Source organism: Micromys minutus, assembly GCF_963924665.1.
Source record: "Micromys minutus genome assembly, chromosome: 12".
Lineage (NCBI taxonomy): Eukaryota > Metazoa > Chordata > Mammalia > Rodentia > Muridae > Micromys > Micromys minutus.
In genome coordinates, this window is record NC_137981.1 from 57,193,874 (window position 1) to 57,214,032 (window position 20,159).

Consider the following 20,159-nt stretch of genomic DNA (forward strand, 5'->3'; position numbering starts at 1 on the left):
AGAAGAGAATTCAACTGGGCATCTTCAAGTTGAATATTATCTAAATTTAGATAGTAATTAAACCTGAGTGTAGGTGGATTTGGGCCAAGTATAAACTGGCAAGGGTCCATGATTAAGCCCTACAGATCTTCAATATTTAAAGCTTAAGTATTTGGGATTGAGGCTGGGTTGAGACTAGAAGACAGGAGCAGCCAGTGAAGAAGAGGAAAGCCATGGGGATTCCTCTGAATTTGATGATGCGTGTAGTTATCAATTGGTGCATAACGCATCATCCTAAAGCAGTCTATTATGTCTTTGGATTACGTGGGCTAGTGCATTCGTCTCTGGGCTCTTGGTGCTGACTAATGACTGAGGTACCTGGTTCTCTGCTAGAGCTTCGTCTTCATCATTCAGCAATCTGGTTCAAGTTTCTTTACATGGTTTGCATTTTCCACAAGGGAGAAATAAGCCTCTCAAGACTTAGTTCACTATGCTGCTCACCATAGCAACTCAGGAAGAGTGGATAAGAATTAGTACCGTTTGGGTAAGTGGCGTGGGTGGACTGGCAGATACCTAGATGAAGAAAAGTACTTATTATTTTTTTTTATATTTTTCTTAAGCTTGACTGGACTACTGATTTCCCTGCATGTTAAGCTGTTTCTTTGTCCCTTTACTAAAATTGTGCCCATTTATCTGTAAGCCATGAGCTGAAGCCTCTCTCTCTCTCTCTCTCTCTCTCTCTCTCTCTCGCTGGAAGACAGTTTACCTTCCATTGTTTTCTGGCTTCTGCCTATCTTACTATGTGTCTGGGTTCATAAAAGTGCTATTTGGAGAGCTAGGGATGTGCACAAGGTAGAGTTACGTGTGTATTTCTGAAGATGGGACTGCTTGGTCTCATGAACTATCACACTGTTGTTTTTTAAGACTGTGTAGTATGACTGAAAGGGAACCTACTACACAGAGCAGGATGACCTTGAATTCACAGAGATTGACTGCCTTCTAAGTAGTGAGATTACACATACACCCCATACTTACTTTATGGAAACTGTGTGTGTGTGTGTGTTTGTGCGCGCGCGCGCGTGTGAATGCGAGAGCGTGTCTGGTGGACGCAGAGTTCACTGAAAGGTGCTTGCACTCCGGTTTACCACCCTTACTCACTATTTTCTCCAGAATTTCACTTTGCAGATGTTATGGGAAAAAGAAAAGAATCAGATTGTCTTCTCTTCCTCACTAAACTAGTAAGAGAGGCAGGCAGCCAAGTAAACAGGCCATTAAAGCTCGGGTGGGAAGTGCTGTTCTGAAAGGACATAGACGTGTGCTGACTTTAGTAATAGAGCTGGTTAGCAGAGCATGCTGGAGAAGTGTGGTGTTCCAAGTATGAGTGCAGGCTGTAGTGTGTTTTCAGCTGGGAACCATTCAGATGTCTGCCTAAGTGCCAGAGTTAGAGATGGGAACACAGTTTGCCTTGTATTGTTCTTTGGCTTCTGTTTATTTCTTACATTCTGTAAATTAAAATGTAGATAACGTATAAAAATATGGTTGAGATTTTATACATTTTCCTTAGAAATTGAAACAGCTAAAAATATCTTCACTACATGGCAGCTTACAACCAACCATCCAGAACTCTAGTTATGGGGAATCTGTCGTCCTTTCTGACCTGCAGGCACACATGTAGTACACACACTTATATGTGAGTAAAATGCTCATGTACAGTAATATAAAATAAATCTTAAATCAGTTTAAAAAGTATTATCTCTACCTTTGCTTATTTGGTTTTTAATATCTTTATATATACCTGTACCACAAACAAACAGTCAGACAGACAGATAGATAGGATTTTAAGTTCAATTTTAGCAAGGTCACAGACTAATAGACTCTGAGCCATTGTAAAATAAGACTATCAGAATGGGTGATAAGCTGTGAAGTGCTTGTTCTCAAGTGCGAGGACCTTCGGTTTAGAATGGCAAGTCTGTAACTGGCCAGTCAATCCAGGCAAAACCCTTTGTCCCCATATTCAGCAAGAGACTGAAGTTACAAGGCATTGACTTCAGGCCTGGCACACCACACACATGACAAGAAATAGGCTATTGCACTTTAATAAAGACATGGTTTGAGCATGTGATCTATTAGGTTGTCATCAGCCTGTTCTGCCATTTGTTTTCTAAACAGTGTTTGGAAGTTTAGTTTTTATAAAAACTCAAGGAATCCCAGGAGAAAGGATAATGCCACCAAGGGGTTGCATTGTACTGTAATGGCCAGTAATGTGGTTATGGGAAAAATAACTTACTAATGTGATTTCTCCAATTTTCAAAGTTTATAGTTCACTTTTAGACGTTCTAAGTTTAATTGTATAGCAGGGATTGTTTGAGAGCATTCTACAGATGGTTCTGAACATAGACTCTCATGCTACATCATATCTTTCTCTGAAATGAAAGTTCAGTAATGGTATTTTTTACCCCCATTTACTTGTTATAAGTACATGTAAATCTTGTAAAATGGTGCTCAATAGTGCCATTATCATTCATTCTCATTGTTACTACCCATGCTTTTTTCGAATTAGAAGGGGAACAAAGGGAAGAAACACTGCTGCTGGGAAGAGTAGGATCAGAGCAGGGCTGTGACCCAGCAGTGCTCAGGAGAGGATTGGAGACACAGTAGCTGTTTATAATCACTAGCTTGATTCAGTGATTAAAATATTTTTATGAAGTTTAGGCTTTTTCTCATTTGATAAAATTAAGTCTTTTAATAGCAATGTTTTGATGCTTGGATTTTTAAAAGGAATGTGTGTTTTTTTTCAATAATAGGTTTTATGATCCAGTATTAAAGGTCATGGGGTCAGGAACCAGACTAACCTGGACTTTAGTTCTGTCTCCTCGCATTGTGAATCTTCCCAAAAGCTGCTAAAGCGCTTCTGTACTTTACGTCTTTAAGTGTGGGTTATACTGGTCATTGTTTTATTTGTACTTTATGAGTTAAGTGAATATTATGTGTGTGGTTTAGAACGATGTGTGGCATCTAATAGTAACTACTGCAAAGGTATTGTTGTTATTCATGGCTATTTATTTATTGCCAGGGCCTCATTCATGTAAAGTACTTATGCATTTCGTCATTGAATTACATCGCTAGCCTGGTGACTGGGGTTTGTTTTGTTTTGTTTTTTTGATATAGGGTCTCATTATGTAGATATAACTGGCCTGAGATACTTAAGTTTGAATATTCTTGTACTAAAATTTCTCAAGATTAGATAATATCTCTTACAAAAATATTTTTTGTTAAATGTTCAAAAATAGAAATCCTGCTAAATACCATAAAAGCTTGCTAGTACTATGATTTTCAGTTTTCTTTCTGTTTGGTAGGTTAATTTTAAGTACATTTACAAAAGAAATGCCTAAAATATCATGTCTCCCTCACACACCAAGTTTTCCTAGTGCTGGAACCATATTTTACGGTTCATCTTTAAATGACCTAAACCTAAATTTTCATTTGGCAGCTGCGTGTTACAGGGAAACATGAGTGCATCTGCACATACTTGTAGTTAATGATCAAATAGTAATCTTTTAGGATCCTAACAAATGTACGACCTTGGGGTTAGTTATCTAATCTACCTTTTGTTTCCTTGAAGCACATATGAAGTTTTGTCTTTGTTTTTGTTTCTGTTTTTAAGTAATGACATTATTTTTAAAAAATCTGGATAATTACCTGAATACTTTGTTGGCTTCTACAGTCACTTCAGTATGTTGCAGTATTTCCAAGTATTTTGGATAAGAATAATGAATATAAATATCTTTGCCATATTTACTTAGTTGTGTTCTTTCTGTGTATAATTTAATTTATCATATGGAAGAGACGACTACAGATATGTGGGTAGTCTCGTTCTCTTACATAATGTCCTTATTTTTGCCTCTTGTCCAGTTTTCTGGTCCGTTTTGTCCTTTACTACATATTTATGCTGGGCATACAGGAGATTACACTTGTTTGCTTTACCCCTATATAAACTTGGTATTGTGTTCAAATCATTTGCATTTGCCTTTATGTTTTTGACTGAAGAATATACTTAATTACGTGTAGAGCCATCTAACTTAGAAACATGTCTATGTGCAAATGAGGCAGTGAGAGAATGCTGTTAATGGGATGGTAACTGTCAGTTTGATAGCCATATCTCTTCAAATGCACCACACTCGATTCCACATGAATTCAGGTGTAATTCTAAGTGGTAAGTACTAAAGTGTTTTTTAAAGAAAAGGGCTAGATCTTCATGATCTGTGAGGACAATAAACACTAATTATAAAGGAATAAAAATAAGGGCTTTATCAAATGATAATGGTGAACTAATGAAAGTGGTCACAGAGTAAAAGATACTTGCAGCACCTGTATTCAGCAAAAAACTAATGCGGTTGAGATCCAACCCCCTCTCCTCCCAAAGCATAAGACACAGGTACTTCACAAAAGAGCACATAAAAATGGCCAATAATCGAAAGAAAGGACAGTCACCTTCTATAGATCCCTGGGAACTTGCAATCTTGCAATACACACACACACACACACACACACACACACACACACACACACACACACACACACACACACAGAGTAAAATGGCTAATGAAGTTTGCAGCTTTGTACTAAGCATTGGTGAAAGAGAAGCAGCTCTTCTCAGACATTGCTTATAGGACTATACATCAGTACCACTGCTAGAACATTCCCTTCTTTGGAGACTGTTTCTGGGTTGCCTTGGTTGGTCTCACAGTTTGGAATCCTCCTGTATCAATCATCCCTGCGTGCTGGGCTTACGAGTATGCCATTGTACTACAGAGAAATATTAGCCTTGAGCATTATGCGCCTATCACAACGACCTTCTAGCATACTAAAGAAATTCCTGTCAGCAAACGAGGGGTAAATTATAACATATTTACTGACATAAGTGTACAATGGAGATGATCTATAGCTATATGCAAAACTTTATGAAACATCTACTGTTGAGGGGAAGCCTCTAAGACAAAGAAACTGTTCCATAATTATATAAAGTTCAAAATCAGGAAAAGAATATCAAAAAATAATCAAGTCAAATATCAAAAAAGTAGTAGCTAGATGTGGTCATTAGTTAAGTCATGGTATTTCTAAAAATTAACCAAATTGTACATTCATTTTTTTGTAGTATATTATAAAAGGTACTATTTTGAGATCTTTTCATGTTGGACCTTTGAGATTTAGATTACTCTTTTAACTGTGGAATAATAAATGAACGACAGACCACAGTTTATTAGATGGATTTTCAGTGTTCATGTTTCAGATAATACCATTGTATGAGAGTTTGTTTGGGCCTGGGGTCTCATGCATACTAAATACTGACTGTACATTACATTCTACGACTCTTTGTCCAGTTTTTATGAAGAGGAGCGTGCCTCTAGGTGGTGGGGTCTGTGGTCTGTGCTTATTTTCAGCACTGCCAAATGACATCAGCATCTTCCAGATGGCCACATATTACCACCTCACCAGCAGTGCAGGCGGTGTTCTTGCTGCTTTTTATCCACTTATGCTCATTTGATGGGGTAAAATAACATTTCTTGATATTTCAGTTTGTATTATCTGGGAACTAGTGTACTTGATCCTCTTTCCATATGCTGTAGGCCACATGAATTTACTCCATTTTTAAGTTTTTCCATTTTTAAGTTTTAAAATGTATCCATTTCTATTGCATATCTTATGACTGATCAGTTTTGTGTTTTTTCTCTGTGACTTATGTGGAGTTGTTTTTAATTGAAGATTTTCCCCCTTCGTAACTAATGTTAACTACAAGTTTAGCTATTTTAGGTTGAATAATGCAGACTTCTTGTATTTTTTTAAATCTGTTCTTGCTTGCCAGCCATTACTCTAAGTCACTTTCCTCAAATATTCTGTCCCCCTGGGAGATGAGAAGTTGATAATGTTAAGGGAAGGGAATAAATAAGAAACGCAGCAATACACGAATAAAAAAAAAATAAACAGTTTTATAAAATTGAAATGACCATGTTTAAAATATTAGAAATATTCTAAGAGCCTATCTTTTTTTATTTAGAAGTTCATCTTTGATTTTGTACAAGCAGAGACCAATTGTTTAATGTTGTCATGGCTGTAGGAATTTATCATTACATGCTGAGTTGTGTATGTGAGGTTCCAGCAGATCCTCTGAATGCTTGAGGGGGTTCTGTGCCTCTTTAAGAGCACTAAAGTAACAGTTGAACATGTCTTCAGCTAGTCTCTTTGATTAGTCCATGTAAAAGTAAATTTATGTGTTCACTTCTGACTTACGTGTCTGTGTAAAATCTTACACCAAGGCTTCTGAGGTCAGACCGGGTCTTCTGTCGGTTCTACCTTGATTTAAGACTCCAATTTCTTTACCTTTTTAAATATCTATTCTAGGAAGTGTGCTTGTGAAATTGTGCTCATCTAAAGACTTGTACTACTAGTAGACTGTACTTTAAGACTATTACAGGGATAATGATCAGTCAAGGTTTTTGTGTTAAGATTTGTTCTAAATTAAAAAAAAAAATTGTGTGGTTGTTTTGCCTGAATGTAACTCTTAGGTTCTTTGTACATGACTGTACGCATGTAGATCAGAAGGATCCATGAAACTTGGTTAAGAACAGTTGTGAGCTGCCATGTGGGTGCTGGGAATCAAAAATAGGTCTCTGGAAGAGCATCCAGGACTCTTAACTAATGAATTATCTCTCCAGCCCCCTTAAGATTTATTTTTGTTTTTGTGGGAATGTGGGGAGACTGGAATTAGAAGTTGTATGTAACCCCATATGAAATGTGGGTTCTCCGCCTGAGTAGTACATGCTTGTAACTGCTGAACCATTTATAATAATACAAATTTTGTCTTCCGATTTAAGATCTTTATAGTAAAATAGTATTTATTAGATATATCTGAAGCTTTTACTTGTGAAACTTGTTTTTTTTTTTTTTATATATATGAGACTCTTTGATATAAGAGACTCAGAGTGGTTTTGCTGTGCATTTAAAGAAATGGCTCATAATGAGGTTAAAATTCATTCTTGCAGACAACTGAGGTTGGATTCCCAGCACCCACGAGACAGATCACAACCATCTGTAACTCCAGTTGTAGAGGATCTGATGCCTTGCTAAGCTTACTAAGTACTAGGCACACATGTGGTATACAGATAGTGCATACAGGCAAAACACCTGCTGCAACAGTAAAATAATCTTTTAAAAAAACTTAATTTTTTCCCATTACTTTCAGCTCCATTTACCTCTTAATTCGCCTTTGCCTGGAAGTGAATTGACCAAGGAACCTTTTCGCTGGGATCAGAGACTATTTGCTTTAGTACTGCGGTTGCCTGGCACCATGTCGGTAGAGTCAGAACAGTTGACAGGTGTGCCTTTGGACGATTCTGCTATCACGCCAATGTGTGAAGTGACAGGAGGTACGTTTTTTTGCTGAAAGTATCTCAGAGGCTTAAAACAGTTTATTCTGAATGTGCTAAAATGTACATTTCACAATTTGCATGTTTATGTTTGTCAAACAACATTGACATACCTGTAGTTTTAAAATTGCATGTGTTATGATGGGATGTAGTCTTGATAAGTCAATGGTTAAACTGTTGGATTTCATGAATGTTAATTTTTTATGCCTATGTTACAAATGGTGGGATCACTAGTGATTTAGCTGGCATGGTGACATACACCTGTAATCCCAACACTGAGGAAGCAGAGGTGGGTGGATTTTTTGAGTTCCAGACCAGCTAGAGCTGGATACATAGTGATTCTCTGTCTCAGAATAAAAATGTTGTGGACAGCCATTAATTAATTGATTAAAAATATAAACATGTTATAATCTTAATATGAAATAAAATTATTGGAGATTTTTATAGAAAAAAAACGAATTAATCATCTTACAAAATAATTAATCTGAAATTAACTGAAGAGAAAAAGCAACTTTTTCTATACTTTACAAATTGATCCTGTTTAATCTGTTTAATGTTCCTTCTATGATTATTGTCTAGATTCAATCTCATCCCTTGTAATATTTGATAATTTCTACCAAAGCATAAAAGTCTGTAGAATGGGTCATTTTAACTGGGGAAGTAAAGTATGTATAATATTGCACAACTTCAGGTCAAGAAGTTGGCTTATTCTCAGTTATTTAGAGATGTGCATGCACACATGCACGCACGTACAGCAGGCCACAGTCAGTATGGTCAGGCAGCACAAACTACTGTGAAACTGTAAAGAGTCAGAATTTCCGAGTTGGGACAAAGTTAAATTTATATAATGTAAAAAAATCTGTAAGCAGGTTTTCATAAAATGCCTGTATGTTTTGAGTTGGATGCTTTCATTTGTAAAGCACTTTCTCCTGGCATGCATTCGTGACTGGAGCCCTGGAGCTCATTTCTCCAACTCAGGACAGATGAAGCATCTGGGAACAACCCTTGTTTCTCCAGATCTGACAGACTAGACACAATAGAGAATTAGGGTTTCTTACTGGTCTTGCTGCTTCCGTTTTCCATGGTACAACACTGTCTCATTGAAAAGCCAATCTGCAAGAAACAGAAATCCGACGTCAAAGCTTATAAAATGGCTTTCCATATTTGGCAAATAAACCATATTTATTATGGCCTAGAAGACACTTAGTTAATATTAGGTCCCTGCCTCCCTCCCTCTCTCTCTCTCTCTCTTCCTCTCTGTCTTCCACATGTAAGCTCACTCGCAGATGCTTTTACTGGTATCCAGGATGTCCTTTTTTCTCTGTGACTCTTTCTCTTTCGAGATCTTCTTGTGCTATTTAAGTGTCACCCTCAGAAGAAACTTAACAAAATATACTCATTCCCAACCTCATTACTACCATCTATATATTAAAATAATACAAATAATTAAAAATCTGTAGTAACTGCCAGGAGGCCAGTTGAATACTTATCATCTCCTTTGTACTTGTACTTGACACCTTTTATTTTGTTAAGTAGAAATAAGAGTTTTGGGGAGTTGCTGCTAGATGTGTATGTATATCTGTTAAAGATACTGGCTAATAGTTGAAGATAGTACTGCCTATAAGGGTGGATAGATACTTGATGTTTTTCTCTTTGTGATTTGCTCAACCCAAGGTTTCTATGCTCCATTTACCTTACCTATAATTAGAAGAAGAAAATTGTGTACTCACCTATGATGAGATTGTTGCTTGGAAATAATAATTTTTGTTTATTCTTCTTTAAAACTGAGAAATACCAACCACTTAATTTCTATTTATGTTGTCATAAAAAAAAATCCCTACTGTAGTCCTTATGGTCCATTCTTTCAGCTAACTAGTTTACTTCATTCTTTTTATCTCAGGCCGGTCATACTCTGTATGTTCTCCAAGAATGCTTAATCAGTGTCTGGAATCCTTGGTGCAGAAAGTACAAAGTGGGGTGGTAATAAACTTTGAAAAGGCAGGACCAGATCCTCCCCCTGCTGAAGGTATTATATTGTTCTTACAGATATTCTGAGTTTGATTTATGAATTATTGACCTTTGCAGGTTCCTCCCCTCGTGAGTTTATGTGTGTATTGGTCTGAAGATCAATAAGGCCTGCTGAGTGTGATGATGTGTACCTTAAATCCAAGCATTTGGGAGGCAGAGTACACCTCTGAGCTTGAGACCAGCAAGATAGTTAAGGCTACATAGAGATCCTAGCTCATAATAAAATAAGAGTAACAAGGCCAGTTGTCATGGTTACACAATTGCTGTTGGTACAGAAGTGGAAGATATAGGACTATCACATTCAAAAAGAGCAGATTTTTACTGGCTAACGAACTGCAGTCTAACAAAGCAGTCATGTCATTCTCCCATTGAAGAAACAGAGGAAAGCCCATAATCAACAAGCATCCAGATGTTGTTGCTGTTGTTGTTGTTGAGTAATAATGGATGTAATTTAATTTTGTTTTTTTACCCCCTAATGTATTTTCTTTGTCCTAACCTTTTTGCTATAGATGGGCAGCCAGATATATCAAGACCTTTTGGATCTCAGCCTTGGCATAGCTGTCACAAACTCATATATGTCAGGCCAAATCCTAAAACTGGGGTTCCTATAGGCCATTGGCCTGTTCCAGAGTCTTTTTGGCCAGATCAGAATTCTCCAACACTAGTAAGTACCAGAGCATCTGTGACTAATTACTAATAATCATTTAGATGATTCTGTTTTATGGAGCTCCTTGATTTTGAGAGAAGGTCCTGCTTTGTAGCTCATGCTGTGTTGATCTGACAGTGTGACACAAGCTGGCTTGAAGCATGAAGCAGCCCAGTTATTTGAAAGTGCTCATTTATAAAAATTAGACAAATATATAATGTGCTTATCATGATAAGCCATTATTTGCTTTCATATATGGTCTTATGAAGCAACAGAAAAAAAGGGTATCTTGCTTCCCTTGGGATTTAATACTAGCTTACCTTTTTGTTAGTTATATTTGGAAATGAAGGAAGGTATTTTTTAATTTGGATTTTAAATGTGATGTAGCATGAGGGTTTATCCTTGGTACAATTTGAAATTTAAATGAAGGTATAAAATACTTGTGATAGTTTCTGTTTGAGTAAACATTATTTGGGGGTTTCTGCCCCACCTTAGATAATTTAGTTCCCAAATAAAAGACACAAAAGTCTTTATAATAAGCCTTAAAGCACTAGGTATCAGCCCTCTGTGCTGTTCTGTGTACTTCCTTGTGTCACTTTCTTTGTGCCACCTGGGCTGCTCCTCGTGGCCCATCCACCTCTTCATGGCAACTTCTTCCTTCTTCCTTCTCTCTCTCGTCCTTTCTCCTTCTGACTGAGACCCCAAGCCTGGGAACTTTCTGCCTGGCCCAGGCTATAGGTATCTTTATTAACCCAGTATGGATAACTTAGGGGCGAGGTTTACAAAGGAAACACTGGTGTACAGGTGGGGATCTGCTTGTGGTGAGCAACAAGCAGCACTAGACTGATTGCCTGCAGGTTTGCCTGCAGTCTTTCAGGTACAGCCTTAGACTCATGTTCACTTGGACACCTGTAGGACAACTCCAGTTCAGAGTGTTGCAACTTGCAAGTTGAGTTGGTGCGGGACTTTTCTCAAAAACTTTACCTACATGAATTGTTTTTATGAATGTTGATGGTTGTTGAGTGAATCTATTCAGAATCTTAGTCTACTTTTTTAATTAATTTTTTTGTAGAGTGACATGACACTAATATTCTTAGAAGGTTGGCTCTATTTCAGAGATTCTTGACAAGTAACTATTACTCATATTAAAGTAAGCCACTTGTACTTTTTAAAAAAGCTCTATACATGTCTGATTTTTATAAGTTTTGAGATCTGAACATTAAGTTTATGTCTATTAATAAGGCCTTTTTCCATCCTTAAATGTAGTAGCACATGAAAGTAAAAGTTTAAAGTTTCATTGTGTTACCTTGTTTATTCTTTTCTTCCCTTTTCCTGATTAAATTAAATGTATGTACTTTTTTGGTTTGCTCTTATAAACAAGCTTTTCATTTCTTTGGTAAAATTTATTCCTTTTTTCCTAAATTTTATGTAATTCCCATATTTTTATAAAGTATTTTGTTGATTACTCATACCATTGTATTGGCACTGGCAACAGTGTCTATAGAAGTTGATGGGAAGTGGACTAGAGAGTGGGAGAAGCATAGGCTGCGGCTGAATCAATAAACCAGAGTACGGTTAAGAAACCAAACTGCTGTGGTCTAAAATGCAGAGCTTAGGGAATGTAAGCTGTTCCTGTTCAGGTTCAGAGTGCATTTGAAGTCGGCGGTAAGGAGTCACCACTTTAGGAAGGTAACTTGGTACAAATTAGGAGGTAAGTTGGAAGTGCAGGTAGGTTGCCTGCAGGGATAGTAATATGGTTCATTTCAAAGGTCCTAAAATGTGTTTCCTAAAATGATGGAAGAGAACGATCATGAGAAATAGTACTGGATAGAATTCTTTAAAATGTGTTAATTGAGGGCTATTAGGAGGGGAATGACATTTCTACAAATTAGAATTTTCAAATAAGTTGTTGCTACTGAAGTTGAAAAGTTAGTGATTTACTATGAACTGTGAACCTCTTTATTGTGGCTCTTGTCTTCAGAAATTGTTTGGAGACTTAAATGGAAATACATTTAGGAATTTTTTTTTAACCTAAATATAGAAGGATTTCCTCTCAGAAAAGAAAAAAGAAAATTTTAAGACTGGCTTGAAAGGTGGTAGATAAACTACTAAAATATTTTGAACCCTCATTTAAAGTTAAAATATTTGGGTGAAATATTTATACATACACATACACACCAAATATATTTAAACAAAATGCAGCTAGGCAAGAATATACTTATTATTATCTTGAACATTCCCAGTCTGGGCAGGTTCTCAGACGTACACACTGTGGAGCACAGTCTGCTAACTGTGAAGGAAGGCAGGGCGCAGGCAATGTCAGGACCTAACTGCCTGGTGTGTGTTTTGAGCATATACATTGGGAAGGGGCACTAGAAAAGTCTCCCAGAGTTTGGTTTCTAGCAACTCACTCATTCTGTAAAACTCTTTAGTTTTAAGAGAGAAAACAGTGAAATAGTTGTAAAACACAGGGACAGGAAAGATGATGGCCTGTGGGTGCAGCGGCGCATGAGCATGGAGTCTCTAGGGCATGAGTGAGGAATACATTGGAAACCAGAGCAGTGGGACTTTTATTTGAAATCAAAGGTGTAAACCCTTCCCCCCTTGGGATTGGTTGCTACTTTTACTGCATAAGTTTAAGTAGGGAACTACATGAAATATTAGCAGGATGATTGGAGTAGAGTAACTAGTAGGAAGACTAGTTAAAAAGCAGTTGTGTGTAGTTGTAACTTGAGAAACAGTGAAGATCTGAGTTAAAATGGCAAGAAAGATCAGTTACTGAAATTGGGGATTTAATATTGTCAGAAAGAAGGTGGCAGCAGCCAGTACTGAGCATTTGCCCCATTCATGTGTTCTAGGAAGTGCCTTATCATTGCTCTACTGTTTCCTGCAAGTCTTGACAGTTAAAATGGTGAGGTCGTTAGAAAAGAACCTGTGGTTTGGAGACAAATTAGATACAATGCATTGAAGGCTGTGCAGGAGTCAGGTGATGCCCAGCAGACGGTCGCAGACAGGAGAGGAACGAGTGCTCATCCTTAGAGTGTTGTGCTTTTATGCCTCTAGGACAGGATTCTTCAAAATAGTGTTAGGCACCTTAGGAGTATGCCAGAGGAATAACCAGCCAGAGGAGTCCATTTGGGAAATAGAGAAAGAAAGCTAACTTATAAATAAGGTTTATGTCTTTCATTAGATATCCATTAATTATTTATATCTCTTTAAATCCACAGTTTGTAAATAGTGTTTGAATATTACCGATGCAGAATAAAGGAATCTGATTAGATTGGAAGTTATGATTCTCTATAAGAAATGCCACAAAGAGGTCTAGTGGGCTTTTGTACATTTCTTCTTTCTTATATATGAAAATAATAAACTTTTAGTTCTAAATTAGTTGAATGCTTTTTATTCTAAAATTTGCATTTAACTAATGATAATTTGATTTTAGATTTTTGTTTTATGAATTTTGATGTTTTTCTTTTTCTATAATTTAAACATTCATTTGTTTTTCCAACTTAATGGTATTTCTAGTAAATCAAACTTACTAAAAAGATTGAGGAAGTAAGTTTTGATAAGAGAAAGGTACTTAAGATGTTTTGATATCTGGTATTTTGTGTAAATAGTAATAAGATTTTCCCCTCTAGCCACCTCGTACATCTCATCCTGTAGTGAAGTTTTCCTGTACAGACTGTGAGCCAATGGTTATTGACAAATTGCCTTTTGACAAATATGAGTTGGAACCTTCACCACTGACTCAGTTTATTCTAGAAAGGAAATCTCCTCAAACATGTTGGCAGGTAAGCTGAAAAAACTGTAGTGAAGAAAACGTTTAGGTGAGATGTTTCTGACAGAGCTAAACTGGGGACTAGAGCCACGGGTCAGTCAGTGACGTGTATGCTGTAAAAGCACACAGACCTGATAACCCAAATTTTGGTTACCTAGCACCTGTGTAAAAAGCCAGATACAACCGCCTATTTCTGTGTTGGGAAGGAGATAGAAGGACCCTGGGATTCATTGGCTGGATAGTCTGGCTGAAATGGCGAACTCCAGGTTCAGTAAGAGACTGCGTTAAAAGATAAGACTCGGTGTCAGCGTGTGGCTCCCACGTGCCTGCATGTCCATGCCTGTGCAGAAGTACTCAGGCTACTGAATCTGTGGTTTGCACATCATGCACTGTCTACTGAATATGAATTTTAACCTTTCAACAGGTGTATGTGAGCAATAGTGCCAAGTATAATGAGCTTGGCCATCCCTTTGGTTACCTGAAAGCTAGCACAGCCCTGACCTGTGTCAACTTATTTGTGATGCCTTACAATTACCCCGTCCTCCTTCCTCTCTTAGGTAAGTCACTCTTGTCACGAGAATGCTGAACCTACCTAAAGACATCTGAATAATAGTAATCTGCCTGCATTTGTAATAAATTGAAAGTTGATGTAAAATCCTTATATTTTACAAACAGAAGTACTACTATATTTAACTTTTAATATTAAGTATTCTAACTTTGTCCAAGTAAAATTTCTTACTCAGTGATATTTTCTGGGGTAGACTTTCTGTTTAATGCATAAAACATGCTCTATTTATAAAAATCTGAATACATGTTCTAAAAATTTATCTACACTTTACTTGGAAAACAGTTTTGTGTATGTATGTGTGGACGCAACAGGTCATTCTCAGGCACTGTTTTCAAGAAGCCATTCACTCAGTGGTTGTCGGCGGTTTAAATTTATGTGAGAGCTTGTGCTTATGTGATCATGTGATTGCTCATATGTGCCGCGGCGCATGTTTGGTGGACAGAGGATCACTTGTGAGAGTTGTTTTGCCTTCTCCTGTATGGGAACTAGAGACTGAACCTAGGTTCAGGTTATCAGGCTTGACAGCAAGTACCTTTGCCTGCTTAGCCATAGTTGGCCACACCATGGGTCTCTTGCTGGGACCTGGGACTTGCTGCTAGCTGGCCATGAGCCCTGGAGTCTGTTCATCTCTTCTGCTCTGGGATTACAGGCATGTCTCACTATATCTAATTTTTTTTTTCATTGTTTTGCCAGTAACTCAACTCTGGTCCTCATGTTCATACGGCAAACACTTTTATCAGCTGTGCTATGTCCCCAATCCTGGGAAATACTTCAGACATGAGAAACCTAGTGTCTGCTCTTGGTTTCAAGCTGGCTGTCATTTTTGAGCAGTAACTGAGAAGTCCTTCTAGAAAAGTTGTAGTGAAGATAGTAGTAGTTACATTTTTATAGCAACTATTGTATTTTATACGTACTTGATTTTTCTAGCAGGACATAAGACTTTTCCTTGTATATTTTCTGATGCTGCTTCATTAGTGTGTGTTTAAAAAACCATAATAGCCTTTTGCTTTTAAAAACAAAACCCACTAGAGCCAAGTTACTACTCTTAATCTTGTTAAGGTTTTTCTGGTGTTAAGTGTCTCAGCAGTAACAAAGTAGACTTGAGAGGAGCTCTGACTAGCGTTAAGGACAGGGAGTGACGCTGCTCTGTCCTCATGTTCCAGATGACTTGTTCAAAGTGCACAAAGCAAAACCAACACTGAAGTGGAGACAGTCCTTTGAAAGTTACCTGAAGACAATGCCGCCCTACTATCTCGGGGTAAGAAGTACACTGTTAAAATGGACACGGCTCATTCTAGTATTGTAGCCTTTTACTCTTCCCTATGAATAACATGAGATTGAATGTACAGATAACCTATAATGAGTGCAATTATAGATTTTAGTGGTTTTGAAAATATGTGAATATTGTATAGCCAAGGCCAGGTCCTGTTGTAAGCATGATGTGTGTATTATTGGTGTTTAGTCCTTAAGGTCTTTCTGGGAGGTAGAAATGACTTGTTTCTGCCTCAAAGAAGTCAGGAACTGAAAGTCAGTGGTCATTTCTAATTCTAGTTTCTTTTGTTGTAAGACTTTTTTATACCTCTGTTTAGAACTAATCTTTATAAGTGGTCCCTATGTCATTAGAAGATAACTTGATTTTATGGTTGTAAAAGTTAATTCTCTTTAAAGTCTAGCACAGGGCACTTGTCAGGTTAGAGTAAGAAGGAAGGATCTGATAGATATGTTGACTTTGTTATCTTTAGAACCTCTAAGACCTAAGCAGAGCTTCATGAATATCATGTAAATAGGAGCTCTGGGTTAGATTCAGGACTCAGCAGAGCTTATATGTACTTTTTGTGCCATTGAGTTTTCTTCTGTCTTTGTCTCACCCACATATAGCAGGTGTGTCTGTTGGTGATGGTTTACTCTATAAAGTGATTCTGAATTAGACCCTCCGACTACTGAAGTTTTTACTGTTTATATGTGTCTTAAATTTTTTGCTGTGCATATTCTCCTGTATCGCTCCTGCACTCTCATTCATAGCTTGCTGTGTTATTGGGAGGGGTTATGGTCCATGTGTTTGTTTGAGCTTCCCCAGTTGGCTAAGGTCCCTGAGCTTCCGAGCCTTGTAAATTTCATGAGCTTCTAAGACTTTTTAAAATATTAATTTTATTTATATAAGTGCTGATGGTACATTAAGAGTTCTGTTAATGATAATAATAGTGAGGATCAAAAGCTATTGGATGCTTATTATATGCCAGGCGCTTTTCCTAAGTGCTTTCCGTGTATTAAATCACATAATCCCATAACAACTTGTTAAAGATAGATGTTCTTTTCTCCTTGTAAAAGTAAGAGCTAACTCAGGACAAGTTGTATCACTAGCTCAGATTGTGTTTCCAGCTAGCTGCTTACCCCATGTAGCACTCAGACTGGCCCCCACAGTGTGTCTCTGTCTTCCAAATGAGTATTTCCCTGTGGTATTGAGCACTTCATGACTTCATTCTTTTTGCCCTGGAATAGATTATTATGCTTCTAATTCATATTAACTACCTTAAGTTGCTTCTCATGGTACTGATTAAACATTTTCCTAAAATATAAATAATATTACTGTATTGTTGTATAGTGCTCCTTTTAAGGCAAAGAATGCAAGTTGGGGTGAAAAGTTTCTAAAAGTTACATTTTCCAACAAACTTAGTATTGAAAATGTTTCCTTTTCTCTAGCCCCTGAAGAAAGCCGTTAGAATGATGGGCGCGCCTAATCTGATAGCAGACAGTATGGAATATGGACTCAGCTACAGTGTCATTTCTTACCTCAAAAAGTTGAGTCAGCAGGTAATGTCAGAAAGTGCTATTGAGCATTAAGGATTTGACTGCTAGCTAACAGTTTTAATAGTCTAGAAACTATCTAGTTCTTGATAAGTCTCTTTATTGCTGTGGTATATGGGTCAAACCCAGGGTTTTTCATGTGGTCGGCAGTTTTCCACTGAGTTAATAGCCCTAGCCAACCCTTTCATTTTGAGGCAAGTTAATCCACATCAGACTTGAATTTGGCCGTTCTCCTGCCTCAGTCTTTTGAGTACCATGAATTACAAGTGTGCCACTATCTAACAGGCGACAAACAAGTTCTTGTTGATTGTACATTTTTATAGTTTCTCATTTATAAATATGGCTTAACTTCCTGCTTATATATATTTTTTTCAAGATTTTAATTTAGAAAGATGTTTTCATTAGGGAAAAAAATACCATTCTATTTTTCTTTGTGTTTTAAAACCTGTATGTATTTTCTTTCAAACTCGGAGGCTTCGTTGGAACTGTTTATAAACCATGGGATTTTTATCATTTTGATTGTATGTTCTATTAGGATACTGTGAATATCAATCAAGCAGTAGGAAGCTCACGTCCATCCAAATTGTGAATGTCTTTCTAAGTTTTCTAGTACTGTAGACATCTCTGCGATTTATAAGGAATCAAAATGTGGCTAAAGTGTACATCAGGGTTTGCCACATCTGTAAGTGTGTGTGCAGTTCTGTGCTGATCGTATCTTCAAGCAGTTTGTTTTCTTATTTCTTGTTGCTTCTGAATTGGGAACGTTTTCTTTTATGAAATGTACTTCATGGTTTATGTGTGATGGGTATTAATTAATAAAATAACTTTAAGGAATGCTAATCTAACTGCAAAAGTTTTAAGTTGTAATTATTTTAACTGATAAGGTATTGTTATTAAGGTATGTTTGGTTTATCTACAACTAATGGAAATTAGCATTACTCTCTTTTTAAATGTTAAATTCAATACATAATGTATGGTGTAGAGCATAGTCACTCACATCTGATTTATAAACTTGTAGATTGAAACTTTTGTTTCTTTTTGCTTTAGGCCAAAATAGAATCTGATAGAGTCATCGGATCCGTAGGCAAAAAAATAGTGCAGGAAACTGGAATTAAAGTCCGAAGCCGGTCACATGGTTTGTCCATGGCCCATAGGAAAGGTTTTCAGGTGCTTCAGGGTATTTCAGAGGACGTCCCCCACAGGCTGCTAGACCTGAATATGAAGGAGTACACTGGGTTCCAGGTTGCTTTACTAAATAAGGTAATGGTCAGCTTGACATTGCTTTAGTTGTGTTGTATTCTGTCATAGAGCAAGTTGAGTTTATATTAACTAACAATTTGTCCAGGCCTCCAAAGGCCCATTTCTATTTGGTTTTAGAATGTTACTTATTATATTATCACTGAACAACTGAGTTTTAGAATTAAAACAGAAATTGTATATGGTATGTGAATGAGTGAATTGATTGACAGTGAAAACAAAGGTTTAAAGATTGCTTAAAATTACAGAGCTGATAAAAGAATTTCACCTACACTTAAGACCTTAAGATGCTTTATAACTCATTATTAAAGTCATTTTCTTTCCAGCAACCTTTCTGTAGACAACAGAATAGCCAAGTTATATATAACACTTATGGAAATGTAAAGGGTCTGGCATAGCCGAATCACTTTTGGAAAAGGAATAAAGTTTGAAGAGCTGTGGCCTCATGATTTAGAACTGTGCAATTACATCAAAATGGTTTGTGTGGTTAAACACAGAGAAAAGGTAGAATGGAATAGGCAGGTTTTCACATGCAGTCACTTAACAGAAGTTAATAAAGATGGGAAAAGCCTGCTAAGAGGAGCTACAACAGTGCTTATGCCTACACAGCATAAATACCTCATATTTGAAGTAATCATAAGAATTAAACCTTAAGCATACAGAAGAAGAGAAATGTCTTCTTAGTGTTTAAAGCTAATGAAAATTTTCGTAGTATAACACAAATCCAAAAGGAGCACAAACCCCCAAAGTTGGAAATTTGAACCTTTTAAAAATGAATTATCTGCTCTTTAGTGAACTGGTGTAACTTGAGATGTAGTTGAATGGTAGAATGATTGCCTAACATCTGAGAGTCCCTGGTTTTGCTCTCAGTACTATATATATACATTAAAAAACGAAGAAAAGAAAACCAAAATAGGTAAGCACAGAACTTGTAATAGAAGACTGCCATCAAGAGAATTGGCATCTGGACCATGAAAGTGCTCTAAGCTAGGTGCGATGATTGTCAGCCAACCATAAACTCACACAGTGGTTAGGTGTTAGAGCGATGTTCAGAAACCCTCCCAGAGTTTAAAGAAAGGCTTTGTTAACTGATTTGCTTCCCTTACCCATAACATACTAGAAGATCTTAAAGGTTGATGTGAAATCATTTTGTTGAGCTTACCATAAAATATCTTTTGGCCCTAAAATGGTATAGTTAATATTATAGCATGTCTTTGTTTTCTTTTGTTTAGTTAGCTTAGATATTTTATATTTCATTTTTGGGTCATGCTTCAGGCTAAAGAGATTTTAAATTCTGTTTAGAATATTTTATCCTTGAATGTGTTTGTATAGGATTTGAAGCCTCAGACCTTTAGAAATGCTTATGATATACCAAGACGGAATCTTCTGGATCACTTAACAAGAATGAGGTCTAACCTTTTAAAGAGCACCCGCAAATTTCTTAAAGGCCAGGATGAAGGTTAGAGTATGATTTTAAATATTTCTTTTTTTTTTTTTCCTTTGAGGGTCACTTTATTTCTTATTTAGAAGAGAAATTTACATCTTTTTACTTACATTTCAAGTGTTATCCCCTTTCCTGGCTTACCCTCCATATACCCCCCTATTCCATCCCCATCCCCCTGCTTCTATGGGGGTGCCTCCCTACCCACCAACCTCTTCCCGCCTCCCTGCCCT

The 20,159-nt window shown here is 36.9% G+C and overlaps 1 protein-coding gene across 3 annotated transcripts in view; it reads left to right on the plus strand.

Moving 5' to 3' along the window:
* Positions 1-20,159, plus strand: part of INTS6 (integrator complex subunit 6) — a 78,256-nt gene that overhangs the window by 33,246 nt on the left and 24,851 nt on the right. For all 3 annotated transcript variants that reach the window (XM_080926652.1, XM_080926651.1, XM_080926653.1), the window contains 9 exons: positions 7,220-7,403; positions 9,304-9,429; positions 9,941-10,095; positions 13,716-13,868; positions 14,280-14,412; positions 15,587-15,681; positions 17,124-17,234; positions 18,276-18,488; positions 19,818-19,944. In XM_080926652.1, the coding sequence (XP_080782778.1) occupies positions 7,220-7,403; positions 9,304-9,429; positions 9,941-10,095; positions 13,716-13,868; positions 14,280-14,412; positions 15,587-15,681; positions 17,124-17,234; positions 18,276-18,488; positions 19,818-19,944 (1,297 nt within the window). The remainder of the gene's footprint in view (positions 1-7,219; positions 7,404-9,303; positions 9,430-9,940; positions 10,096-13,715; positions 13,869-14,279; positions 14,413-15,586; positions 15,682-17,123; positions 17,235-18,275; positions 18,489-19,817; positions 19,945-20,159) is intronic.